Genomic DNA, 27718 nt, shown 5'->3' with positions numbered 1-27718 from the left:
TAAAGGTAGTTTGTGTCACTAAATCTAAATAAATAACGTTACACCGTTAAAAAAATTAGAAGTTATACGGGAAAAACACGTTGCTATCAACTTCTATCTGAGTCAAACGCTGAATGGTGAATGTCAATATAATGTTTAATGTATCTCAGATATCACACATAATATAAACAAGCGCTTGTTGTTTATGAAGAATAAGTTACGTTAGGTAAAAGTAACATCTGTCGATGTTCGTCACTCACCGACTCCGTCTTCAGATTTCAACACCATCGCGCGCTCTTTAGTCGCTCGATACCGTAAAATAAATCAACGGACAGTTCGATTAACAACTACAACTCAACTTTAGAGCCAACTTTCGAGAACAGAGTCAGGTATTTCACATAACACTAGAGACCGGAAGGCTTGCGGTTGAGGAAGGGTGTACGTACGTCCGTGATTGGGGGAGTGTCTCTAACGGTAACGGGCCAATCCCGAGACCGAGAGCACAGTGATTCTAGCCCGCTTCTGACACGGGCCGTGTCTCAAAACACAGATCACACACTCACTCGATCACTCGATCACTGCCTTCTGTGCCTGTTGATGGCCGAGTCAATAATAAAGCGCGCTAACACACAGGGTGCAGTTTTATTTACATAACCAAAATCTGACTAACCCGTTAATGGAAACGTCTGAAATAATTTAGAAGCTTTTATTTGTAGCCTAGGGGAGCGCGGCGCACTAACGCTGGGCTAGTTAACACACTTGTTTTAAATGCACACGCTAGCATGACGAGACTTGGTGTATTTACTATTTGTCTGTTTCAACACTATATAGATAAAACATTCAAAAATCTTTGTAAGATATCACTGAACATTTATTTAACCATAGCAAAAGTAAATTTCTTGTTAATTTTTCTTCTCTATTCTTTGTTTATTTAAAATGAGACAAATCTGATATTATTTTAATCTCCAATCTTTTGTTTAACAGTTGACTAGCAGAAGACACTAGGGTTTAAACCCCAGTTGTGCAGGTGGGGCATGTTGTAAAATGTGCCCTATTAGAAATATGCTATTATATTCTTTATTAATTGTATTGAGAAAACATGAGAAACATGTAAATAAAGACTGAGAGTCAATGTTCAGAAATTATTAATAATTATTTTGTTCTGAACTATGCTGTATAGCTGTGTTTTTCGGTATGTTTGTTGTCAAACTCAAAAATTTGTTTATTTTTAATTATAAAAAAATGCTATTATTTTATATGAAAAGGTTAATATTTTATTAAGACAATATTTTGGTTTGACTTGCATAATATATATATTTTTTATTAGATCAGATAGCATTTTAAACTGTCATATGGTGATGTTACAATGCGCCCCTCACATGTTACAATGTATGGGGCATGTTGTCAGAAATGCTTGATATAAAGTCGAAATTGCGTGTTGTAAAGTCATAATTGTGAGATATATAAACTATTCTGATGGGGGGAAAAATTCTTCTTTTTTTCCCCTTAGAACTGGCCTGATTCTCACAATTCTGACTAAAGATGTCAGAATTTCGAGATATAAACTCGCAATTATGTGTTGTAAAGTCAGAATTGCGAGATGTAAACTCGCAATTGTGAGGAAAAAAGTCAGAATTGTGAGATAAAGTCTAAATTCTTCTTCGTTTTTTTCTCAAAATTGCGACTTTATTTCTCAGAATTGCGACTTTATATCTCGCAATTGCGACTTTATTTCTCAGAATTGCGACTTTATATCTCGCAATTGCAACTTTATTTCTCAGCATTGCGACTTTATATCTCGCAATTGTGACTTTATTTCTCAGAATTACGACTTTATTTCTCAGAATTGCGACTTTATATCTCGCAATTGCGACTTTATTTCTCAGAATTGCGACTTTATATCTCGCAATTGCGACTTTATTTCTCAGAATTACGACTTTATATCTCGCAATTGCGACTTTATTTCTCAGAATTACGACTTTATATCTCGCAATTGTGACTTTATTTCTCAGAATTGCGACCTTATATCTCGCAATTGTGACTTTATTTCTCAGAATTGCGACTTTATATCTCGCAATTGTGACTTTATTTCTCAGAATTACGACTTTATTTCTCAGAATTGCGACTTTATATCTCACAATTGTGACTTTATTTCTTAGAATTGCGACTTTATTTCTCAGAATTGCGACTTTATATCTCGCAATTGTGACTTTATTTCTCAGAATTGCGACTTTATATTTTGCAATTGTGACTTTATTTCTCAGAATTGCGACTTTACATCTTGCAATTGTAACTTTATTTCTCAGATTTGCGACTTTATTTCTCAGAATTGCGACTTTATATCTGGCGATTGCGACTTTATTTCTCAGAATTGCGACTTTATTTCTCACAATTGCGACTTTATTTCTCAGAATTGCGACTTTATTTCTCACAATTGTAAGATAAAAAGTCGCAATAATTGTTTTATTTTTTTTTTATTCAGTGGCGGAAACAAGCTTCCATAAATAACACTGACCTCATATTCTTTTGAAAAATAATCAACTTAACATGAACTGAATAAGTTCATATAGCTTACTCTGACAACTTTTTGTAACACCATAAATTATTATTTTTCTTTTTAACTCCCATCATGTACACTTAAAGTTGATTATAAAACACTTGATCTCATTACAGGAGGACATATCCGTTCCTCTTACATCACTGATAATGTGTTTACTGGTGCGAGGGCGGAGCAACCTGTCACTCACGTGTGATCGACCAATAGCAAACCTCAACAATCCAACCAATCTATCAAATCAAGCCCCAGCTTATTGCTCTGGTTCCAGAAGCCGTTTCACTTATGTCATAACAGGGAAGAAAAGACTAACTAGACAGCAACATAATGTCGGCCCACATCCGGGCCACAGCCGGATCTGGGCCGACGCTATGTTGCTATCTTCATGCTGACTTTGTCAGCCACTCATTTACATCATACATCACAGTCATAAACTCTTCCAGACAGACAACTGTTTACGAATATATAAGTTTATGGCTTATGATTCTGACTTCAGCTACTCATAATGTCTTACTGTAATGAGTCCACACATTTGAAGGGATTTAAAATGGCCAGTATACGATCACATTGGGATCATGCAGTGTCCTACTAAGGGAGGAAGCTCAGTGGGGTTTGAGACAAAGCCGCATGATTGAGTTTCTCCTTCCACACCCTGTGCTGTGAGTGTGAGAGTGTGTGTGTCGGTGGGGGCAGGGAGAGCGAATGACGAACACCGACAGAGAACGTGTGTGAGTATGTGTGTGTGTGTGGCCCTGAGCCGATATAGAGAGACATAAGAGAGATAACAGCCATTAAAACAAGTGTACGAGGCGAGGGTAATGTGCAGAAGACACATTTGTATCTCATGTAGTGTAACAGATTTGCACTATTGCACTAGTACATTTATACTTAGGCTATATTAGCTAAATACAACAAAGATATCATTAAAATTGAGTCATGCCAATTTAAGAAGGGTGTTAAAACAAGAATGTTCAGTCTAGAAGTTTTTTAATTATCATATATTTCAGTCACAAACACCAAATGTTGTGAGTCAACACACCACACCTGTTGTGTTATTTGTTTTTAGGTTAACACATTTTATTATTTTGAGTACATATTCAATAATTATATGAGTACACACTAAATAACCATGTCGGTATGAGCCATTTGAGATCAAATCAAAAGTCTTGTTTGTCGACAGACACTCATGCATGAAGAAATGAGAGAAGGATTGCGTTTCTAAATAAACAAAGAGGAAGCGGAGTGATGAAGGGGAACTCTATCCCTGTAAAGTGCTTTCAGGACCGTTTCTGTAGGACTGTGAGTTGGTTTGCCTCTGTCATTGTTCATTGTTTGAGTTGTTATCCTGCTAGTTAAGTAGTTTCACTGTTTCCAGATCAGTTTCCCTTGCCTGTGTTCATTTGTTTCCATGGTGACTCGTGGATTCGCCGCTTTGTTGAGAACATCTGGTGTGTTAACCATGAACATACTATGAGTTGAGTGAACTTACCCCAGACATCAACATAGTGTCGGCCTAGATCCGGCCCTCGTCTGGGCCGTGTGGAATCCATGTGTACCAGATGTGGGCCGACACTATGTTGCTCTCTGGGACTCCCATACGATCTCCATCCGCATTTCCACGAAAATGCTGTATTATTCATGCCAGGCCAGTAAGGGGCGATGTCACCCCGTCAAAAAACACCATGTGCCTATAGACTTAACCCATAATACGCATAAATATCCATATAAAGGCTATAGGTGTTTCTCAATGTCAAGGATACTTCCTTGGCAGGACGGGTCCTTCCAAGTCATTTCCTTCAGAGGCTAGGCAAGGGTCCTCTTTAGCGTTCGGAGAACATGTAAATGGAACATGCTAGCAAGTGCACGTCATTGCGTCATTACATCAGTGAAAGGTCCGCTTCGGCGCTGCAAAAATCATTGTGCTGGTGTACTGCACTGTTTAAATACACTTGACAGTCCTTATTTTGTCTTGTCAGTCCTCATAGAAATAAATAAATAAAGGGATAATGTATAACCAGGCGGTTGTTATAGTGAATACAACCCCGCAAACTCTAAAGCAGAGGTCTTGATCAGCCGGTTGTATTCGCTGTAACAACCGCCTCGCTATACATTTTCCCACTTATAACATGGCTACCTACCAAATAAATCAATAATTTGACACAAAATATTGATTTAAAAAGGAGTTTATTCATTCAAAAACGATTATATTACCGGAGTTAACAGAACTACGTCCATATAGCAACATGATCTAACGTTAGCTGTTAAAACATGCAATTGTAAAATATGTGACCAACAAAAAAGGCTATGAAGTAAAAATTAAAAAGTTAATCACCAGTAAAAGGGAACAGCTTTAAATCCCCTCAGCAAATTTGAGCCGATATGTTAAATAGTTTAACAAACATTAAATAAATGGCTAAACTGAAATTATACTTGCTTACATTTGAAAGCATATTGCCGTTATCACTCCGACTCCGCTAACGGTCGACATTTTTTTATTTTTTGAACAAGATAGCAAAGCTGCGCATAGGATTGTGGGTGATTTAAGAGCGCGAAGGCTACACATATGCATCCTTTCCTGTGTATGGGATATTTTCCGAACGAAGGACTCAGTCCTTGGTTGAAATTCTGAGGATCCTCGACATTGGAACAGTCCTTCGACTGACGTCGATGACGTAGCATCCTCGAAATTCCGGCTTCCGAGGATCCTTCCTTGACATTGAGAAACGCCTTATGTCTCATCCACGAGGTCATCGTCCGCACCTGGCGGCCATCTTGTCACAGGCAGCTTGCTCACTGGTAACTTTGTGTTTAATGGTGCATGTACTTTTTAAATAACCATAACTTGCTCAATTTTCTACCGATTTTCAAACGGTTTGGTTTGTTATAAACGTCAGAGATGTAGTTATGACACTGCATGGGCTACTTATGAATAATTAGTGTATAAATAAATAATCATCCAGAATTATAGCCATGTTAATAACGTTTGTAAGAAACCAAACCGTTTGTAAATCCGTCAAGATTTCACCGAGATAAGAGTGTTTGTGTTCGTGCTGATCACTCATCTTACATCAGGAACCTCAGAGCCCGCCATAAAGCTTGCCTGTGACAAGATGGCCACCGGTGATACTGATAGAGACTTCGCCGTAAGGCATCTTTATATAGCCTTTATATGGTTATCTATGGTAATACGCATGTACATTTTTGTAGTTACTGAATATCGTATCATTTTCAAAAGCTAGTTTCACCCTGTTTTCAAAGGTTTGCAGTTTCAGGCCCCCGAAACGCTTTTGTTGTGTAAATGAACAGCCAAAACGGTTTCCGTCTTAGCTGAAAATGGTGACGTTTTTTGAATGTGAAGTACAGTACAAGTGCACATTTAAGCACTTTTCTTTTTCACAAGAGCTAGAGCGCATTCCTGCCTAGTTTAACAGATTTCAGTGTCCTAGTCGAACAATGTGTCCTCTGTTGAGCTGCATCCGTGACCGTACCAGCTGACCTGCATACGTCAATTATACCGAGACAAGAAATCCTTGTGTTTGGACGGCAGGTCAGTCTTACAATCAGCCAAACTTTCAGGATATTCAATTCTGTGATGAATTATGCAATCCATGCGACATGCAAATTATATGCCTGGATGTGTGGGCTGGAAATCAGATTTTTATGTAAATATTATGTAAATGTCAATGTGGCATGATTTGTTGCAAAGTGCCTTTTGCCATGTGTAAAAGGCATGTACTGTACAGTAAATATTCCAGATTATGCTACACATATTTTACAAGAAAATGTGAGTTGTGCTTGGTCGTAGTTTGTTGGGTTTTCTGTGTAATACTAAGTGTACATCCCATAAATCCACATTTAAAGGGTATTTATAGAAACTCGGGTATATGAAACCAGCCACCAGGACAGTTCTCTGGGAGTTAAAGTATAGGAACCATCATTTAAAGGGGTGGTTCAAGATTTTGGACATCGGGCCTCATTTTAAAGTTAGCCATAGTGTTATAAATCAAAGATTTTCATCCAGTCGTTCCAGTTGCTTAGCTCGCCGGTGCTAGGCTAGCGTGAGTCAATGGTAACTGCTAGCCTGCCATTAAAAACAGTTTTACCAACGCATTCTCATCCTTTATCGTCATATAGAACGCTATTTGACAAAACTGCGCTATACTACGCACATGGCACCCGTTATCGTTAATATAACACGCACTGTGATGGGTAGGTTTAGGTGTGGGGTAGTCTCATATTATGCTAAAGGATTTATTACGACTTGAATTTGCGTGTTATATTAACGATAAAGGGTGCCATGTGCGTAGTATAGCGCCGTTTTGTCATGTAGCGTTCTATGTGACGCTAAACTAATAAGTAACTATTTGCGTTAAGGCCCGTACACACCGAGACGAATATCAGCGCGCGTTATTCGTCAGCGTTTTTCAACGCATTTTTTGTGTTCACACCCAAGCGATTTTTGCTGACGATGAGCCGAGTGAACATGCAAATTCATTCCCTGACATTGGTTGGAGCCAATTTGCTCTGCAATACCACTCCATATCAGTTTTCTTTTATCAAGATGTTTGTAGTCGCTGGCGCATATGTCATATAGTTCTTTATGTTCTAACACCAACGAGAACAGCAGATCTACATTCATCTTGCCTTGCATCTTCCTCATCTTATTTCTTCCTGGCTATGTTGACGGCGACGCTACTTGGCGTAGATCTTCTTCACCATATGTGTGCTCGGCAAGACTGTTTTGTGTTTGAGCGCCCCCAAGTTGTGTTTTACTGTAACTTCAGAAGCTCCAAACACGTGAGCAAAAGCGCCAATCTCATTGGTCGAATAGTTTTTGATGCGGCGGGTCAAACTAAAAAAATGAACCAGATGCGTTTTTAAAAAATGACGCTTTTACGCGTGGCGTTTTACGCGTCGGTGTGAACACTCACATTGGCGCCCTTTGTTTAGTCACGAGGCGTTAAACGTTGGCGAATAATGTGCGCGAAATTCGTCCCGGTGTGAACAGGCTTTACTCAGTTACTTTTTATGGAAAGCAATGAATTACATTACTTTTTTGTTACTTTTTCGTTACTTTTTCTCAGCTGGCTTGTTTCTTTTTGAATAAAAAAAAAGTCATTACATTTTTGGCAAATGTACACGTCAAACCGACATTTATTCAGACACCATCAACATTTCTCACATTATCACAGTTTATTCGCTATAGTTTCGAAAATACTAAGAACTTGACAAGAACTCAGAGTTAAACTGTGTCAGAACAAACTCATCTTGGTAATGTCAGGTAACATTCATATGTAATGGATTACAATCAGACAACTGTTAGTATGACAATATTTACACAACTATCAATACTTTGTTGGTCCTCAGTGACAGGCTTTAGTCTCCTGGACATGTGCTCAACCAGGTTCATGCAAACCTGAACTTCAACATTTCCCCTGGTTCTTCAGTTCCTGTTGGTTTTGTAGCACTTCATCCAGGCGAAGACGTTCCCTCACCTCCCAGAGATGCTCAATCAGGTTTTGATCTGGACTTTGTGGTGGCCAGTTTAGTACTTTAATCCTCTGCTACTTAAAGAAAGCACTAAACTTCTTGGCAGTGTGTTTTTGGAGCGTTATCATGCTTTAAAAAAAAATGTAACGTCGGCCCAGGCTCATTGGCTCACCTCACAGTTCATACTTCCATCAATATAACATAGTTTAGCTAGTTCACTCGCTGCCACACACCCTACACCATAACCTTGCTTTAGGAGTCAGACACTTCAAGGTTTCTCCTTTGGTTCTCCACACTTTAGTTTTGCCATCACGGCCAAACACGTTATGTTTGCTCTCACCACTTGCAAAGGATTGAATTCCCAAATCCCGCAGACTTGTTGATATGTTCTTCAGCAAACTGGTGGCGTTGTGTTTGATTTGTCCTGCTGATCAGGGGTTTCTCCCGGGGAACACAGCCCGGTGTCGTTCTTCAGTCTGTTGCGAATGGTTTGAGCACACAGCTCTGTGTCACAAGCCTTTTTGACTTCAGCAGCGATCTCTTTAGCAGAAAATGTTCTGAGACTCATAAGACAGTTAGCAATGAAAAATCTATCTATCTATCTATCTATCTAGATGGATGAGGATGAGGGTGGGGCAACCTGTCACTCACATGAGATCCACCAATAGCAAACGACAACCATCCAATTAATTCCCCACAGACAAAATCAAGCCCCGCCCACATTTGTTCTTGTTCCAGATGCCGCTTCCCTCTGATATACGTCACAATCGGGAATATATCGTTCAAACTGTGCACAGGATGTGTTTCGCATCAACGTAATACTTGAGGTTAAAGGTTTGTTCAAATCCTGCATTAGCAAACACAAATAAAAAGAACGAAACCGGTCTGCGTGTTACGAGGGCTCTCGAACTGCCTTGTGAATGTGATTGTTGCCTTGTTATCATAGCGGCTATTTGTGGAATGTTGTTTTTCCTTGTATTGTTTGTCAAGGCAGTGCCGGGAACACTGGAATGGGGCTGTGGGAGCGAGGACACGCTCTGTCATGAACGCCCTCACACACACCGAATCTAGATCTACCGCATCTGCCACACAGCTCAACATAACCACGCAGATAAACAGATGAAGGTTAGCCTGGTGTGTCAGGCTTACGAAAGGGTTTAAAGTTTGTGCCACAGCAAATAGATCTGTTTTGGGCTGCACTTTCGATATATACTGTTGCTCACACCATTTACTTCTCTTAAGATATTTGATTTTATTATATTGGAAGAGAGATAGGGTATGTTTACCTGACAACGATGTACTTAAAATCAGGAAGGTTTTTCATTTGTGTCTTTGAAAATTTTCACGTATAGACGACAACTTTGTCAAAACACTCCCCGTTCACATGGATCGGCAAAAACTATTAAAAAAAAACACCGTATTATGCCAGGCCAGTAGTTGGCGATGTTAGAATTCGGCAAATGTAAATAATGCATCTCCGCTGATTTTAGGAAATCTACACTTTACTGGAGAAGCATTAATAAACTAATAAAGTTTCTTGAGCAGCAAAATCACAGTCCTGTAGTCCGCCATTGCAGTTTTCGTCGTCAAGTACTTGCACATGAAATGCACAAGACGTCACCATTTTTACAAATGCATGTTTTTGTAGTTTACACAGAGACAATAATTGTATTGTTTCAAAAACTTGAAAAAAATGTGCATTTTGAGGCCACAAAAACGCAGTTGTCATGTAAATTAACAGCCAAAACGCATTAAAAGTTTTACGTTTTTAGTTGGAAATGGTGTTGAGTCGACGGCCTCTAACCCCTTATTTACACTGCGGAGCGTTGCGGCTGCGACACGGCTACCGGAGTTGATCGCGGCCACTCTCTAGTCTAGTCAATGCTTGTGTTTACACCAGCCGCGACGCGGCACGTTTCAGAAGCGTCCCAGATGCCGCGCCGCTTCGCTAAAGATAGGCGCCTAGACTATTTTTGACGGACGCCGCGCCCAAGCCGTACCGTAAATACAAAATAAAAGTCAATATACACTGTCAATTTCAAAATAAAAAAACCTGTACAATTGTATTGCACACCAATCCTTGGTACGAGACCAGAAATGGACGACGAGAGGTTCATCTTGGTAGTTGAAAAACACACAATGTTATATGACACCACAAATCCTTTTTACAAGGACAGTTTCAAAAAGGACATGGAGTTTGATTACAAGAGTTGTAGGACAGTCAAATCACGTGGTCTCGCGCATCCAGCCGCTTCGCTTCTGAAACGCTCCTGGTGTGACGGTGCGGATCCACTTGTCCGTGCGGCACTTCTGTCGCGCCGTGCTCCCCTTTATTCCAATGGGTGACGTCACACGACTTTAACGCGCCCGTAAAGCATCCCGGGAAGGCGGCGCTTCATTTGGAAAAATGCTGCGCGTCAAAAAAGCTGGCCGATGCCTATCTTTATGCAAATGAATTCCGTTGAACGCGCCGCGACTATCCAATAGAAGTAGAGCATATGAAGACGGGGGGAAGTCTCTCGCAGGTCCTCTGTTCTAGACTGGCCGCTGGCTCAAAACCACGCTCATAGCGGTAAACTCGAGGAACGCCCATCAAAGTACAAATGTGGGGAGGCGTCGCGACAACACGCGAATGTTGTGTCGGACTAGTGGATCTCTACCGTAAATGTGGGGAGGCGTCGCCAGTTGATTCATCACAGTACACTAAAGGGCCTTTCACACAGGACGCGGAATGCGCTTGCCGCTCTGTTCAGCGTTGCCCTTCAGATACAACGTGATTTGCGCGTGACTTGATATGAATATTATATATATATATATAAACATCGAAATCAACACACAAATCATGAGCTCAGTTCTTTTTAGAATAAAACATTTAATTCAAACACTAAAGCTGACACAAAGGAACAAATTATATTTTAAACACACTTGACATGCCAACTTGAATGGCGATATGTCTCCATGACAGCTTTTCTGATGATGTCCCTATACGATCTCAAACTTCTATCATAATTAAAGGTCGGGAAATTCCGACACACAGTACTAGCCGTTCGTCCATTTTGATTTCCGTGTTTGTTTGGATGTCCCGTTTCTATTGGCCGCGCTGGTAGTCGTCACAGAGCGCAGCGGCAAAAGTTAAACTATTTTGAACTTTGACCGCGGCATGCGCGCTAAGACGTCAATGGTGCGCACCACTGCGCTTGCGCTCAGGTCGACGCAGAAACAAAACGCCTTCGCGCGGCGCAAGCCATTGAAATGAATGGGTTTCATGGGTTTCGCGCATACCGCGTCCTGTGTGAAAGGCCCTTAAGACATTTGTTGTGTATTACAAGTTTTTTTTATTTTTAAATACACATTAGTTTGCATTTCTTGAACATAAATCTGAACATTGGTTAAAGCCAGGTTCTAAATGGTTTTATGTTGTTGACATATTGCATTTAAATGTTATTATAAATCAGAAAATACTGTCAACAGGAGAGTGTTTTAGGATAAAATGTTATCAGAGTGGATGAAAATGAACAAACATCTTGGTAAAAAATTGAGAGTATTGATAGGAATAGAAATGTAAAGTTCGGTGCCTGTAAATGTAAAGCTCAGAATCTGGAGATTTAAGAAACAAAAACTAGTTTTAAAAACATAATCTTTAATATCTGCATTGTAATTGAACCCTACATATTCAGATAAAGTATATTCATATAAACACTTAAGTGTGCATTTGGGATATTTTCTTTTCAACAGTCTGAAAAAAAAAAGATGTTATGAATTTTATGATGTCGAATTCGCCAAAATTCTTAAAATTGAAGGGGCAAAAAATCATTAAAAAAAAAAACTTGGTTTGCCATATTCACTTGCCTTAAAGTCATTGGTGCTGAATTTGATTTTCAGTACTTCATTGAACACCATTACTAAAGCTTGTAAAGGCACATGATCACAGTTGAAAATCTGAGAGTAAGTCAGTGAGTGACCTCTGCTGGCTCAGCACAGGATAACAGAAGCATGACACAAGGGTCATTATGAGCTGGTTTCCTGAAGTAAGAGCTACAAGATAACTTTCTATAAAAATGTCCTTTTGATAAAAATTTTTTTTTAAATGTCATAGAAAATTTACAGGTTTGGAAAGGAAGTGATGACAGAAATATATCCTCAATGTGTTACAATTACTTTGTGGTAGTTCATTTAATATTGTGCATTTATATGGGACATAATTGAATATGGGCCAGTGTTACGGAGGAATGTGTGTTGTGTATGTGTGGTAGTGTGTGTGTTTCTGATCCCATTAGCACAGCCAAGATACACTAAGTTTTATCATGGTCCAAAGAAGCGTTTTGGTTGATCAGATGACAAGTGGACGAGGCTAAATACAGGTGTAAATGGGGTAAAATATTTTATTTGTTGCGTTTGTCCACTTTTGACCACTTCCAAAGGGAGTTGAAAACACATTTGACCACATTTATTAAGTAGTGTAAGCGCTCATGTGTTCAAACAGACACAAAAGAGGTCTCTTCTCCATGACATCATGCGTGAAGATCATGAGAAGATCTCTAGACAGGCGGGGTTAACTTTGACAGATGAAAAACGTGCCAAACACAATGTTTTTCACCATTCCTGATTTCTCACACACTCATTTAGTCTATTAGATCAAAAGATCTAAAAAAAATCACACATTTACCCGTCCATAGACCCTCCGCTCGAAGAAATCAGGACAGAAGTGTTTGAAAGTGGACAAAAGAGACGGATTAAAACACCACGTGTGAACGGGGTCTACTTCTGATCCGATCCACCAAAACACATCTTAACACCTTAAGGTGCGCCTTAATTAAAGGGCCTCGAGAGAGACCTGTATTGTTATTTTCGTCACTACCTCTCTGTATCCAAAGAAAGAAACTTTAAATATGCAGACTCCAGACAAAACCAACTAACCAAATTACAAGAGAACGAGTAACGAAGACAATAACAGTTAGCATGAAGTCAATCTCATATCTCATGTTCGAGGGCCGTTGGGAATCAATGGGAATGGAGGTTATTCTGTGGCCGTAAGAGCCTGAGTAATCCACTAAGTCCTGGATTTGGCTCTCCAGTGGCTTCTACCACGTTCCTGACCTTGCTGGAGAGATTAAAGCGGTGGACATTTCCTGGCAAACGTCTCAGAGCAGAGAGACACAATAACCCACTATTAGGACAAAGAGCCTTACATCTACTGTCAAAGAGTTTCCTGCATGTCTGACCTGAACGCATAAAGCATTCAGGACACATTCTTCACTGTTCTTGTCTTTATTTGCAGACATGTAGCATCTTGTAAAACACCTTCTCATAAGTACTATAAGCAAAGGGAGAGGTTAATGCTATTTACAAATGTCTGAAATGAATCAGTTAGCGAGACGGCAAGAGGATCTGGTGTTAATTGTTGTTGATGGGGTCTGGATCACTGCTCCAGTTCATCTCAAAGGTGTTTAGTGGGGCAGATCTTTAAGATGTGTACTGGACTCTGTAACATGAGGAAACTAAAGGGAACAGGCTCATGACTCAAGCCAAATTACTTTAAGAGTGCCTATTTGTAATTTATCCTATGAAAAAGAAGTGTGCTTGTATTGAATGTGCACTTGTAGTTGTTGTAAATTCACTGTAAACCCCCTTCATAAGGGCTTATTGCTTGTATAAAATGGTTAGTCCATAAAAAAAATATATTTATTTTAATATTAATTGCAGTGGCGCAACAAAATTAATTGAAGAGTTACCTACATTCGCTTTGAACACAACTCTAGGACCGGAAATATCCATATTTGCAGATAATGTAAATTTAATAAAATAAAATGCCACTTGACTTCACACTTAAGTACACATTTATAAAGTGAATCTTGTAATGATGTCAAATTAAACGTTTTGGTAACACTTTATTTCAGTGTCCTTGTTACACCTTACATTTAGTTATTATAGTAATAACTATTTTTGTGGGTAAAAAAATACTAATTTAATTAGTTAATTTTATTTTAATATTTAATTGAATGGAGTTTAATTATAATACATTTTAAATTATAAAAGTGTCATGACATGAGAAATCGAATTTCATCTTTTGACATATAAAAATTCTTTATACCATTCTACAAGTTTCAGAGCTTAAAATCTCCTCCTCATTACAAACTGAACTTTTATTTTGATCAAGATTCACATTATATATATATATATATATATATATATATATAGTGTGAATCATCACACCATAGGCCCTGCCCACTAGCATTTAGTCGCTTAACGGCAGACATTTGTCAAAAGTGAATAGAAGTCATTATAATCACTGACGCTGTCTACACTGATACAGTATACTGTCGACAACAGGACAAATGGAAGAATGAAAGCACGTTCACTTTGACGGATCCAGTTTAAACAGCTGGTTTGCATCTCTATACAGACTTCAGAAGTGGATGGTTTATTTTAATAGCATCCCAAATCATGTTGGAAGATTATATGTTTGTTCAGAGCATTTGACTGAAGATAGTTTTGTCCAAGAGGGACAGGGAGACTGTATTGGATCTGACCGCAGCCGATTCAAAAAAGTAAGTAAAAGCTTTCATAATGCTTTGTCTGTAAATACGATTTTCCACATAGATATTTGTAAAACATTATAAGTGAACCTCAAGGATCATATAAAAAAATACATGTCTTGACCCCTTTAAAAGCCATGCGATTCCACATGCTCATTGCGAAATGTTGCCCGAGCGTTTCCCCATGGTATATCCCCATATATATATATATTCCCCAACATGTCTTGCCTCATGTTATGATCTTCTGCTTGTTTATTGGATTGACATTTCTGGATGATCATTTCTGCCTTGATTGCCCGCACTCGTAACCGACCCTGTTTGTGCCCATTGTTCACATTTGTTCATGAAAATACATTTTGACTCAACCTTGAGTCTGAGTTGATCAGAGTTCACAAACATGCTGAGTCTCTCATGTGTCAACTTGTGTGTCAACTGGTACCCAAATTTAGTGAGAACAGACAAAACGTGAAGCAAATACAGCAATGAAGTATTGAATCTCATGTCTCTTGTGATTTTCCAGCAGTCAGAGTAATGAACCCTTGTCTTGATCTGTTCCCCTTCGCTGCCTCCAGCTGTAGCCAAACGAAAGTCAAATAGGGAACAATTTCCATGTCACACAGAGGACGGCAGCTATAATTTCAAAGCACCTGCTCTGAACTGACATACACAGGGATATAGTTCAGACTCCTAATTATCATCAAGAGCATTTAAAGCAACATTATCTTGGGATTTGTTACATATTTCCATTGTGCTTATTAGCTGGAGATTATTATGTTCTTTGGGGGACACATTCAAGGAATACCATTGGACTAGACAAGAGATGAAATTAAGACCCTGCCGATGGCCATGCCATAAAAGTTGAAGATAAAAACTTTTAAACTGATTAGTGTGTTCGGTTTGGCCATGATTAGGAAGACGCACTTTATATCAAACCATCAAATCGGCAGTTTAGCTATGATTGAGTGTCTGAAATTGTGAGCCTTTAGATGAGTCATGCGAGACTCTCCGACGGCATTCATGCATTAGTTCAAACGCATGCAGGCTTAAGAAGCTGAGGGAGGCACTGAGTTCAGCAACATGAACTCAAATGAACTCTAACAACATTGCATGACGGCATTTATGAACAAAGCTCCATTGCTCAACACAACAGGAGCAAATTCCCTATTGTCACCAACTTAATCTACAAACCGGAAATTTTCAGGTTTTGAAATTCCTGTCCCCATAAGCACCCTCGCTCAACATGCTGATTCAACATGGTGACAAATCCCTAAAACACTTCCTCAATCTGGCAGTCCAGTGAATGTGCTAACTGAAAGTGATAGGGCAATGCCTGCCGACTAAATACATCTTGCATGCAATAGATTTGCACTAGAGATGCACGGTTGGCGGTTACAGCCGCGGACTCCGCGGATGAACCGCAGATCGGGCGGATGACGTGACTAAAAAAATATTTTAATTAAATTCGGGTGGGTGGCGGGCGGTTGAACCAAATAATGTGCTAAAATGCGTTTTCTATTAGGCTACAATGAAAATATTGTACAGTAGCCTATCAGATAAGGTCAGTGTGAAGAGGTCAGTGTGAAGAGGTTCAGTGTGTGTGGAAGGAAGAAGACTCGCATGAAGACTCGCATTTATTCAGAAAAACAAAAAGAAACGTGGCACATAGTAGCGCATTAGTCACCATAAACAAAACTCGCGATCCAACACTTCTCAGTCTCGGTTGCAGTAGCCGTGTGCGAAGTCCCAGTCCAACTCGCTCTCTCGCTCTATCATTCCCGCCAGTTATATGCGGTCTCTCCATGCCAGTTACTGCAATCAGACACAGGTGTTCATCATCAGCACTTGACCTACTAACCGCGCGGCTCCGTCCTTTCTCTTCCGCTACAGACTTCGCAAAATCACGCCCCCCGCGCCACAGTCAGGTTTGCCGAAGTGTGTTTAATTTATTTATTTTTGTCCCTGCGTGCCGATCCGAGGCGGAGTTCACTGGATATTCTGAGAGCTTTCTAGTCTCGCCCAATCAGCGGATGGCGTGTGGGTTCGGTTTTGAAAATTGGTCAAAAATGTTGGTGCGGATGGATGGCGGACGGATTATGAGTTTTGTGTTGCGGTTGCGGATGAAGTAATAGCCCATCCGCGCATCTCTAATTTGCACACTTTGAAGAACACCGAAGAACACTCACAAACCGCTCGTTTCGTGTCTTAGACCATCAATGTGTACTTACATTTACGAGTCATTAAATCATGTTTAATTTTGACTTCTCTGTCCATGCTTTTTGGTGGACCCCCTTTGCCTCCAGTGTATGACTGACAGACAACAACGGTTTGACTGAAAAATGTCAAAATTGAAAATACTGCGGAAACAAAGACACCTACATCTTGGATGCCCCTGAGGTAAGCTAAAACATATCAAAAAATAATTTCAAAGTGAACTATCCCTTTAAGGCTTCACCAGTACACGCTTACATATTTATCATTATATGCTTTTTAATGCTGTGATTTGAAGAAAATTAGTCGAAAACTATATTTTCAGAATCAAGACCACCTATAAAGCGGGTTATTTAAAAACAGAAGTTAAAAACACACTGACTTGTGGATTCTACAGGAAATTAAAGCATTGCTTATTATTTTCGAAGCTTGGTGCGTCTATCTTGTTGACTAGCATTAGCATTGGTATTGGTGAGCTTGAGGCCGCTGAAGACCAGAATCGGCGCAAACGCAATGCAGAATTCGGACCGAATGCAATGATAGGATGTTCTGCCTGTCAGTGTATGTATTTCCATCCCTCCGTGCACCTTCTTGCGTTGACATCACTCTCAAAACTTCCTTGTTAGTCCCAAAACAGCTTATTGAACAACATGACATCTTTTGCGTAAACATACACATCACTTTCAAGTCAAGTGGCGAGTTATCTATATGCATTTTGAGCTATCCGCGTGTATGTCTACGCCGTTAAATGTCCAAGTGATTCCGCGTGTATGTACACGCCGTTAAATGTCTGCGCGAAAGTAAGCAAAATGTAGATCTACAGCTGGGGAGCGATATTTTTTTTTCCTAGGATGGTAGGGGAACACTAATAAATGCTATTAACCCCAGTGATGGGGTCGGGGTAGGTCATATACAGTATTTATATATATACAGTCATGTAACGTTAAGTCAACGGCGTTCATTAACATGCTGAAAAGCGATTAAGCGTGAAAAGCGATTAAGCGTTCCAAAAATGGAAAGACGAATTGTCGTGTCATACATACGCCATTTCATGAGGTCAGTCTGTATTGAATCTAAACTCCGAAAACCACTTGTTTCGGATTTTGTCACATTATGGCTTAGTAGTGTGATGAAAAACCGCCTCTGCAGTCCTTACAACGCCCACTTCTACATCATTGCGTCTTTGGCCCTGCCCACTGCTGCGTTAGTGAGATACAGGACCACTGGATTAAAAATAACATTACCTTCCAAATGATCCTAATGCTAGAAAAGTGCTTCATTATTTCAACTATGTGAATATTTCAGTCGGGCAGTAATAGTTTGGTTCGGTAGCCTACATTTCACTGCAGGTTCTTTGGTAAATCAGTCGCGATTTCGGCGCAGGCTTGGTAGACTTTTAATGTAAGATATGGACCTGACAGTAATCCCACAACATGTAAGTAACCGTACAAATCACCATCAGTGATGTCTGATACGATTCATGTACAGTAAGCATTCTTCTTTCGTTGCTGCTTTTCTGCCTTCAGTGCCCGGGTCATGCAACACATGCCAAAACCAGCGTGCCTCAGTATCTCACAGCGCTCTGTGATCCATGGGACTCGTCCTCATGCTTGTGAGTGTGTTGTGCCTTGCTTGATAATCCCGACGTCTCTGTGACATCCACTCTCAGTACCTCACAATTTCATTTGTGTGTTTGTTTCCTCTTTCTTAACCTGGCGCAAGAAACTGCAACACTTCCCCTCTCGCTGCTAATAATGTCTCGCTCCACTTCTACTCTCCTAATCTGCCTCTTTCTCTCACGCACACACACACTTACTATGAGATATTGTGAAGTCAGCATACACAACAGCAAACAGATTAAACACCACAGAAAATTTTGTCTGTTAAAAAATCAACATGAATTTGACCCATGTTCCAGTCTTCCTAAGTGAACAACATACTGTATTAAAGGGTTAGTTCACCCAAAAATGACAATTGTGTCAGTATTTACTCACCCTCATGTTGTTCCAAACCTCTATGTGTTCATTTGTTCTGCTGAACACAAAGGACGATATTTGGAAGAATGTTTTAATCAAACAGATCTCATTCCCCATTGACTACCATAGTATGTATTTTTTCCTACTATGGTAGTCAATGGGGATTGAGATCTGTTTGGAAATAGTGGGGGTTTTATTTAAACATTGGAGCAAATGGTAATGTAATTTTGGGGTTTGAGTGTCAGTTTTTTGTTTAACTTTGTAGCAGTAATTTATTAGCAAAAATGTAGGTGTGTTACAACACAGTGTGTATACAGATAGGTGCATGCATTTATCTATATAAATCATGGTTAGACGTTAAGTCTCATGTGTAAGTAAATTAGTCATTTAATTGTTTGAATAAAAAGTTGTAAAAATGGGATTTTAAAGTTTAAATATATTGTATTCTGAATCAACATCAATTTACTGTCTTGTTATATATGTATTTGTTGTTTGTTTTGTAGAACATAAAATGTATGACTATGTAATAGAAGTTCTTTTGTGTGTGTGTGTGTTTTATTTTGTTAGGTTAAAGGGGGGTTGACTGTGATTTCACTTTTTTCATTTTAAATAGTGTGTAATGTTGCTGTTGGTGCATGAACAGTATCTGCAAAGTTGCAGCGCTGAAAGTTCAGTGTAAGCAGAGATAGCGTCTTTTAAAAATCAGGAAGTATATTGCCTACAAAAACGACTCAATTGTGACTACAGCTGGGTTATGGTACGTCACTAACCCATAGATTTGCATCAACCACTCCCTCCGGAATATGCAGAAAAGGGCATGCGCATATTTCAGCAGCTCCAGCAGCTCGTCGAGTGAGTTGTTCACGCAGCTGTCAGGTCTTCTGTGTTTCGAGTTTCCCACGGACGCTATACTTCCTCAACAATGGATACAATTTATGTTTGATTATGTTCCTGAAACTGACGATGGTAATCTAGCTCTCTGTGCTGCTCATTTACGGAAGACTGCTTCCAGAATCTCCACGGATTCAACACCGGATTCAACAAGAAACTGTTACTAAAACATGACACAGTTTCAACTTTAAAACCAGAGGCAGCAGTTGTTGGGCCACAAACTGTAAGTAGCCTAAGACTTAATCATTTTAAATGTATTTTCATGTATAATTCCAGACGTAGCCTTGTGTTTTATTTTTTTCAAATGCCAGCGCTGGCTTTATTGCCACTAGGCTATTAGTTATGCTATTTTTTGTCTACAACAAACGTGTACAGACATGAATTTTGTATAAGTACTAATGTTGTAAACGTATTTTTCATGTATATATGCTTTATGACGTTATTTTCGATTTGATCAAGAACGTAAACTTGCCAACGCTGTTTGAGTATACCATTAGTAGCCAGTCAGTTAATTGTTGCCAGTCAGATGCTATTGTGTAAAACAAACGTGTGTAAAGTTAAAAAATGTAGCAAATTATCATTCAGAAACGTTTATTAAGCGCCGTGTGTGGTGAGGTTCTGCTTGACCCGCTTCATCGCGGCTTACTCGGTCTGATTCTACCTCAAACTGATACTGCAGTTCGACACATATTTACATCTGGACCGGAGCTCATGACGTGCCCGTTTCGCCCGTAAAGGTAAAGTTAAAGTTGGCAGTTTAGCCAATCACAACACACCGGGCCAAGCTAACCAATCTGAGCCCATGACGTGTTTCTGAGGGAGTGGTTTCATAGACTCAGGAAGTCAACCGCTCGTTCAGGGGACAGAGGAGAGCGCGGCTGACAATAAAAGTGAAGTTTATGAAAAATAAGACTTTTAAAAAAAGAAAAAACACGAATACATGTTATATTGCACCCCATAAACACAATCATACAAAGAAAAAAAGCAGTCAACCCCCCCTTTAATACAAATATTTTCTGTTTAGGTTTCTGCAGTCAAAGTGAAGGTGGTTCATGTCAGTCCGGCGACTAAAATGGTGGAAATGAATGGTCTGTTTGTAGAGATGCAAACTTGTCATATAGCCGATGACACGGATCACATAAAGATTCAGTTGTGGGGGAAGCAACTGGGAGCATTGATCAATAGTCGGTCGTATGACATCACCAATTTGTATATATATGTATATGCGCCTACATATGTGTATATTTTTTGTATATATTTATGTCTGTTTCTTGTAGTGTTTTTCACTTATTCACTTTGTGGAGTTAGGGTTGATCACCTAAAAAACTACAACTCCCACCATTGGACTACAACTGGTCCTACCTGGCCTCTGCAGGTGTGGGTTATCACTGTTGATTTACCTGATGTGTTTGAACACAGTTAAATGGAATGTGACATTGAGTTTGAGGATGGTTTTGTGAACGAAAGCTTGGCTATTAAATTTGCTTAAAGGACTCGTTTATTTATTTTTTGAATCACCAATTTGTCTACCGGGGAGTTTGGTGGTGATCTGTTCCTGACTGCGACTCGCAGTACTGAGATGAACGAGGTGGCAGCTTTGTCTGGTGTGAGTGTGGACGCTTCATTTGCAGTTGACGAAGAACATTGACCGGTCATGTCACTGCAGAGGTCATTGTACGGCGATGCTGTACGAAGTGCTCTGCCTGGCAGGCTGAGGTCGAAGGAAAACGCAAGTTTCACCGCTGTGGAAAGTGTGGCATGCTGCAGAGGTTGGAAAGTTTTCAGGCCAATGTAACCGCCAACGTCTCCTTGTCAGGAGATTTTGGTGAAGAAGAATTAAAAGTGCCCAATTCAGTGCTTAGAAAGCACTTGGAGAAAGAGGAGCTCCTTAGACAGACAGGACGTAGAGAAGCATTTGTTTGACATGGGCTTGTGTAGCTTTAAAATGCTGGACAACACTGGGGTTGCAGTCATGAAGGTGGGGAATGTTGTAAAGCCTGCGGTGGAAAAGGAGACTGTGACTGAAGCTGAAGCCATTGAAATGGACAGTTGGTTTGCTGACGAGGAGCTTGTGCCGACTACAAGCAAGTAAAACTCAGGGAGGAGGTTGATGCGGAGTATGTCGCTTAACTATTTTTTTTATATTAGTGAAGTCAACAATATTGTTCATATATTTATATACATATATTCAGGGGTGTAAAGTAACGAATTACAAATACTCACGTTACTGTAATTAAGTAGTTTTTTTCAGAAATTGTACTTTTTTGAGTAAGTTTAAAATTGTGTAATTTTACTTTTACTTGAGTACATTTTAAGTGATGTATCGGTACTTTTTCTCCGCTATTTTCCTTCTGTTTGTGGCCGTTACTCGTTACATGCTTGTTTTAATTTTATTTTTATCCATCAACGTGATTGGATCGAGTAATCGGTCTCGTGACTGTCATCAATTCAAATTAAGCATATAAAACTTACCGCCTATTCCTGCTGTTACTCGTGACTGCGGTGGAAGTGCATTCATCACGCATCAATTCAATCCAGATATCAGCGTCTCCCTCTAATATGCTAAGGTACATTTCACATTTCTTCTTAATATGATATTTATAAAGGCTGGCCTGTCTACATGGCCTAACATTTGGTCTGAGGTTGGGGGAATTGCGAGACGAGTTCATAATGCGGTGAATTCCCGCTCCCATTTACTTCACAATCACAGGAGAGACGCGCGTCACGATCTGCCACGTCTCGCGCTCGCCATGCCGCCAGATTCAGAATCAGTGCACCATGTCGTTAACTTGAACTGCATTACTAATAAGAAATTAGCACAGCTCGTTAATAAACAGCGTTTTTTGATTGATCCATTATGTGATCCGTCTTCATTTGGCAAGTGCACTTGCGCAAAAACATTTTTTCATGCTGAACTTTTTTTTGTGTGGATATCATGCTGCTGATAAAACGGCTTCGCCGAGACTTCAGAGACAAAGTGTGTTTGTTTCTTTTGTAAAAGTTTCCTGGATATAACTTCCCTATTTAATGCACAATTGTCCTTTCAAATTATATTATCAGCATTACAATGTGAGTAAATGTAGCCGTGTAAAATGTAAGGGATGATGCCACCCTTCTAGAACAATGCATTTACGTTTAAATTGTAACATATTTAATAGCATGGAATAAAAGTGTGTAATTAGTGTTAGCTCACTATCTTAGCCTTTTTCAGTGCATTAGTTGAGGTAATATGATAATATTAGTGATTCTCATTTATCAAAACACTAACATTGGTACCGTTTTGGAGAGAAATTGGGTATTTTTTTATTCAACCCATCTCTTGGTGTGTGATGCTGAACTATCATATGAGTTTCTAAAGGTTTTTGAATTATTTGCACAGTTATGAATATTGATATTTTATGTGCAACAATAACATGCTCAGGCCCAGTGGCTTTTCGCCTAATTTTAAATGCTTTCCCCCCCAAATAATATGATTTAAATGGTGATGAGTGTACTGATTTGATGCATTTTAAAAAGATGGATGATAGATATTCTTCAATCTTTCTTACAAAGAACAAAATATAATGTGAATTCTATTATGTGCATTTTTAAACTTATAAGTTGTAGTGCACAGTGTTTATTATAAGGGTTAGAATCCGCACCTCAGTACTCACTACTCACTACTCTTGAGTACTTTTAAATAAGCTACTTTTTTACTTTTACTCAAGTAGTTTTTTGGACAAGTACTTTTTACTCTACTCACACTACATTTTTTGGAATGTAATGGTACTTTTACTTGAGTATGTTTTTTCAGTACTCTTTCCACCACTGCATATATTGTGGTTTTAAAAAAATATTGTGTAACAGTTGACGTTTTTATGTTGTACTTCTAATTTTATTTTATTTGAAGTGGTAATTGCAATGCCTGGATTTTATCTATTTTTTAAACTGTTTGCACTTTTTGTTTACATTTGTTCTGAAATGTCTATAAAGATTTTTATTTTGTTTATGCAAGACAAGTGATGTACTTGGTACAGTTTTAAATAGACATACTTGAAAATTTAACTTGTAGTGTAATATTTTTTTGTTTTTGTTGTTGGCTTTGTCATGTTATAGGTTTTTTAAATTTTTTAATTAAAGAATTCTTTAAACAAATCGAATCTGTTTATCTACACTACAAATCTACACTTTTTTTTACTTGCAGCAGTTTACAATTTATTGACGACACCACAGTTTTTTTTTTCCAAATGGGAGCGGCTGACTCATTAACACTTACATGCAATACAGAGAGCTTTTCACTCACCACGTTTTAGCAAGATTCCGTGAAAAAGTTTCAACTTTTATTTTCCTTTTACAACCCGAAGAAGATATCATGGGTTTATCTAGTTTGCTGAAATCCATCCTCGATCACTTTTAGTCAGCTTTGACGAAACTCCTCTCAGCCAGCGCGTCTTTTCAAAGTGACAAGCAGCCTTGTCACCTGACCTGAATACTGCGCATTGATTTGCTAAAACAGACTTTTCGGGGCTTGTCGTTTCTGCTGTAAAACAAACTTGCGATGCCTTAACAGTGGAAAATACCAGCTTTTGTGAAAAAGGGTTCAGTCAATCTTGTCAGGCGTCTATTTCAGCGGAGAAAAGTTATTTGAGGATGTGGAGTGTGTCAAAATAAAGGTACCGTATATCGATATTTTGTGTGGTATCGATGCATCGTATCGTTAGACTTTTGATCGATGCATCGATCCATATCGATGTATTGTTACACCCCTATTTACAATAAGCATATTTTCAGGGATATATTCTATTTGCACTAAAAATAGCAGTTCTTTGCAATAAGTGTCAATAGTTGTTAGGTGTATTTTCTTTCTTTCTTTTCTTTTTTGAAAATCATATTTCATGTTACAAAAACAGCCTTTTTCCACCTTAGATGTTTTAGAATACAAAAAAAAAAAAAAAAAAAAAAAAAAACAGGTTGACCAAAAGAGGATGTAATATGACACCAGTTATAATAACACTTGTCTGCGTTGTGTGTAGCGTTGTAGAAGAGAAAGACACTGGACCAAAGGCAGCGGTTTCACTGGATTTACTGATACACAAAACACATAGGACAGAGACGCTCCTATATATCACTCCTCAGTGCATTAACCCTAAAACCGTATTCTGGACAAATTTGGGCAAAATAGTTTTGATTCTTTTTTAAAAAATACTTCCCTTGATCTGAGCGGTACAAGACTTGGCTACTTTTCCTAAGTTTGCCTCCAGAACACACACACATTTTTTTGCCTTAATTCTACAATGTTAAGTGGGTGGAAAAAAAAAAAAAAACTCCTTAATCCCGTATTTGCCCAAAAATGGGCACCCATAGAAATGAATGGGAAAAACTGTAATTTAGAGCATTCTTCTTGTTTTTTTGTAAAAATAAATTAATAGATCAATACAATGCATATATAACATACACACAAATGAAGGGCTGATCCTGTACAACATTCTCAGCATGGCAAAAAAAAACTCACACACGCACACAAACAATGCATTCAATGAGCCTATGACAGAGCTGGGCTAATGTCTGACCATGTTTTTTGGTATGATCCAATCAATCCACGTGGCTCATCACCCCCTCTCTCGAGGCGTTTCTCAATGTCAAGGAAGGATCCTCGGAAGCCGGAATTTCGAGGATGCTACGTCATCGACGTCCGTCGAAGGACTGTTCCAATGTCGAGGATCCTCAGAATTTCAACCAAGGACTGAGTCCTTCGTTTGGAAAATATCCCATACACAGGAAAGGATGCATATGTGTAGCCTTCGCGGTCTTAAATCACCCACAATCCTATGCGCAGCTTTGCTATCTTGTTCAAAAACTAAAAAATGTCGACCGTTAGCGGAGTCGGAGTGATAACGGCAATATGCTTTCAAATGTAAGAAAGTATAATTTCAGTTTAGCCCTTTATTTAATGTTTGTTAAACTATTTAACATATCGGCTCAAATTTGCTGAGGGGATTTAAAGCTGTTCCCTTTAACTGGTGATTATAACTTTTTAATTTTTACTTCATATAACGTTATAGCCTTTTTTGTTGGTCACATATTTTACAATTGCATGTTTTAACAGCTAGATCATGTTGCTATGGAGGTAGTTCTGTTCACTCCGGTAATAATCGTTTTTGAATGAATAAACTCGTTTTTAAATAAATATTTTGTGTTAAATTATTGATTTATTTGGTAGGTATATGTTATAAGTGGGAAAATAGCGAGGCGGTTGTTACAGCGAATAACCCCTTCAGGCTGATCAAGACCCCTCTGCTTTAGAGTTTGCGGGGTTGTATTCACTAAAACAACCGCCTGGTTATACATTATCCCTTATACTTTATTTATTTATTTCTATGAGGACTGACAAGAAAAAAATAAGGACTGTCAAGTGTATTTAAACAGTGCAGTACACGAGCAGTATGATTTTTGCAGCGCCGAAGCGGACCTTTCACTGATGTAATGACGCAATGACGTGCAATGATGGTCATATTTATCTAAGCATATTTTGGCATCTTTGTATAGTCTCACCTAACACAGATATACATTTTTTTAAATTACAATTTTAACTTGTGATAGTCAAAAACTTAAGAGGTCAAATTCATTTTATACAGTGGTTCATAGAGTTAAGCCTATATATGCAGCCATTAAGTACTATGGCCATTTCACGAGTTCACACTTACATATAATTTTGAGTGAGTAAGATTCAATGCGTATTTGGCGTGCTGTCCGGAGGGAGGGCTCCGTGCTCGGAATTCTGCCCGAACCCAGAGTACTCCCCCCGTATGCAAGTGATTTTTTAGAAAGAGGAGTGTGCAGGACTAGGAGTGTGGAGAAGGGGTGGAGGAGGGATGCTGCAAACTGCCAATGGATCGAGGTAAGACTGCTGAGTCTATATATACCCTCTTATCATTGGTTGCTGATTGCTGATTGCCGTCCACTCGTGTTAATTATCTGAACGTGCTCCTCCCGAACTTAGTTATTAACAAAACTTCATTTAGTGGCTATTGATATTATTGTTTTTTTTGTTAATTTAATACTAAAATAAGACACCAGGTGACCGCAAAGTCACTTCATATTTAGGTTTCAGCTCTAAGAACTTATTGGAATAATATTTTAATGTAGTTAAAAATTAAAAAATATGGTACTTTTTGAAGTAAATAAATTCAAAAATACCCCCAAAATAAAAAAAACCACAATAAATGGATAGACAAAACTTTATCGAAGACAGTGATATAACATTTATAATACATAAAAATTAGGATCACACCTGAGTCCTCTGTGCCCACATTTGTCCACAATTACGGGATTAAGGGCTATAAAATGAATACGGTTTGAATGCTCAAGAGCAACATTAAACTGGGAAAACATACCTGATACACAAAACATATAGGACAGTCTTGAGTGAGACGCTCCTATATAACACTATAAAACAAATGTGACGTACATTTAGGCCTCGTTTACACTGCATGGTTCAAGTGACCCAAATCCGATTTTTTCCTCTCATGTGGCACAGATCGGATATGACCGGTGAACGTGTAAGCAGGAAAAAAACGCATGGATTCCGATTTTCTCAGATCGGATTCAGGCCTCATTCATATGTGGTATAAATCGGATATGAATCAAATACGTGCATTTGCGTGTGCCATGTAAGCAGACAAATCGGATATTCCCCAGTAAATGCGAGTCATGCGTCATTAAAAACTGCGCGATTATAGGCGCGAGCCGCGCGATGGAAGAAAGGATACACACAGTGGAGCAATGCGGAGGTTTCATGTCTTTTGTTTTGAGTGTTTGGGGTGAAGAGTGCAGGCAAAAATGCAGGGTTGTTACAGAAATAAATCCGTTTTTGAAGACATTTCACAAGATATGAGGCATCGTTTTAAGTGCTCATGGCCAGAGCCTCTCCTCTTTTTCTCCGCCGTACGAGACCAATGTTTTGATGACTTATATTGTGGAAAGAAAAAAAAAATATTCGCATCTGCATCCATTGAATTTCGTGCTGTTTTGCTGGATTTCCCGGTTCAGAACCATCAGAACGTCTGCATTTGGTAGTTTCAGCAGTGCATAGTGTGAATGCAAAA

At 39.0% G+C, this 27718-nt stretch overlaps 1 protein-coding gene across 2 annotated transcripts in view; it reads right to left on the bottom strand.

The window, feature by feature from the left end:
• The window catches only part of cyth1a (cytohesin 1a), a 92856-nt gene that overhangs the window by 45345 nt on the left and 19793 nt on the right, over nucleotides 1-27718 (bottom strand). The window contains exon 1 of one of the 2 annotated variants that reach the window (XM_089128905.1): nucleotides 240-423. The exons of the other annotated variant lie outside the window; for it this stretch is intronic. Coding sequence (XP_088985031.1) covers nucleotides 240-267 — 28 coding nt within the window. The 5' untranslated portion in view covers nucleotides 268-423. Of the gene's footprint in view, nucleotides 1-239; nucleotides 424-27718 lie in introns of those variants that run through there. 2 annotated transcript variants of the gene reach the window in all.

This window comes from Pimephales promelas, chromosome 3 (assembly GCF_988280905.1).
Source record: "Pimephales promelas chromosome 3, fPimPro1.hap1.1, whole genome shotgun sequence".
In the NCBI taxonomy this organism is placed as follows: domain Eukaryota; kingdom Metazoa; phylum Chordata; class Actinopteri; order Cypriniformes; family Leuciscidae; genus Pimephales; species Pimephales promelas.
This window is presented reverse-complemented; position numbering and strand designations above follow the sequence as displayed.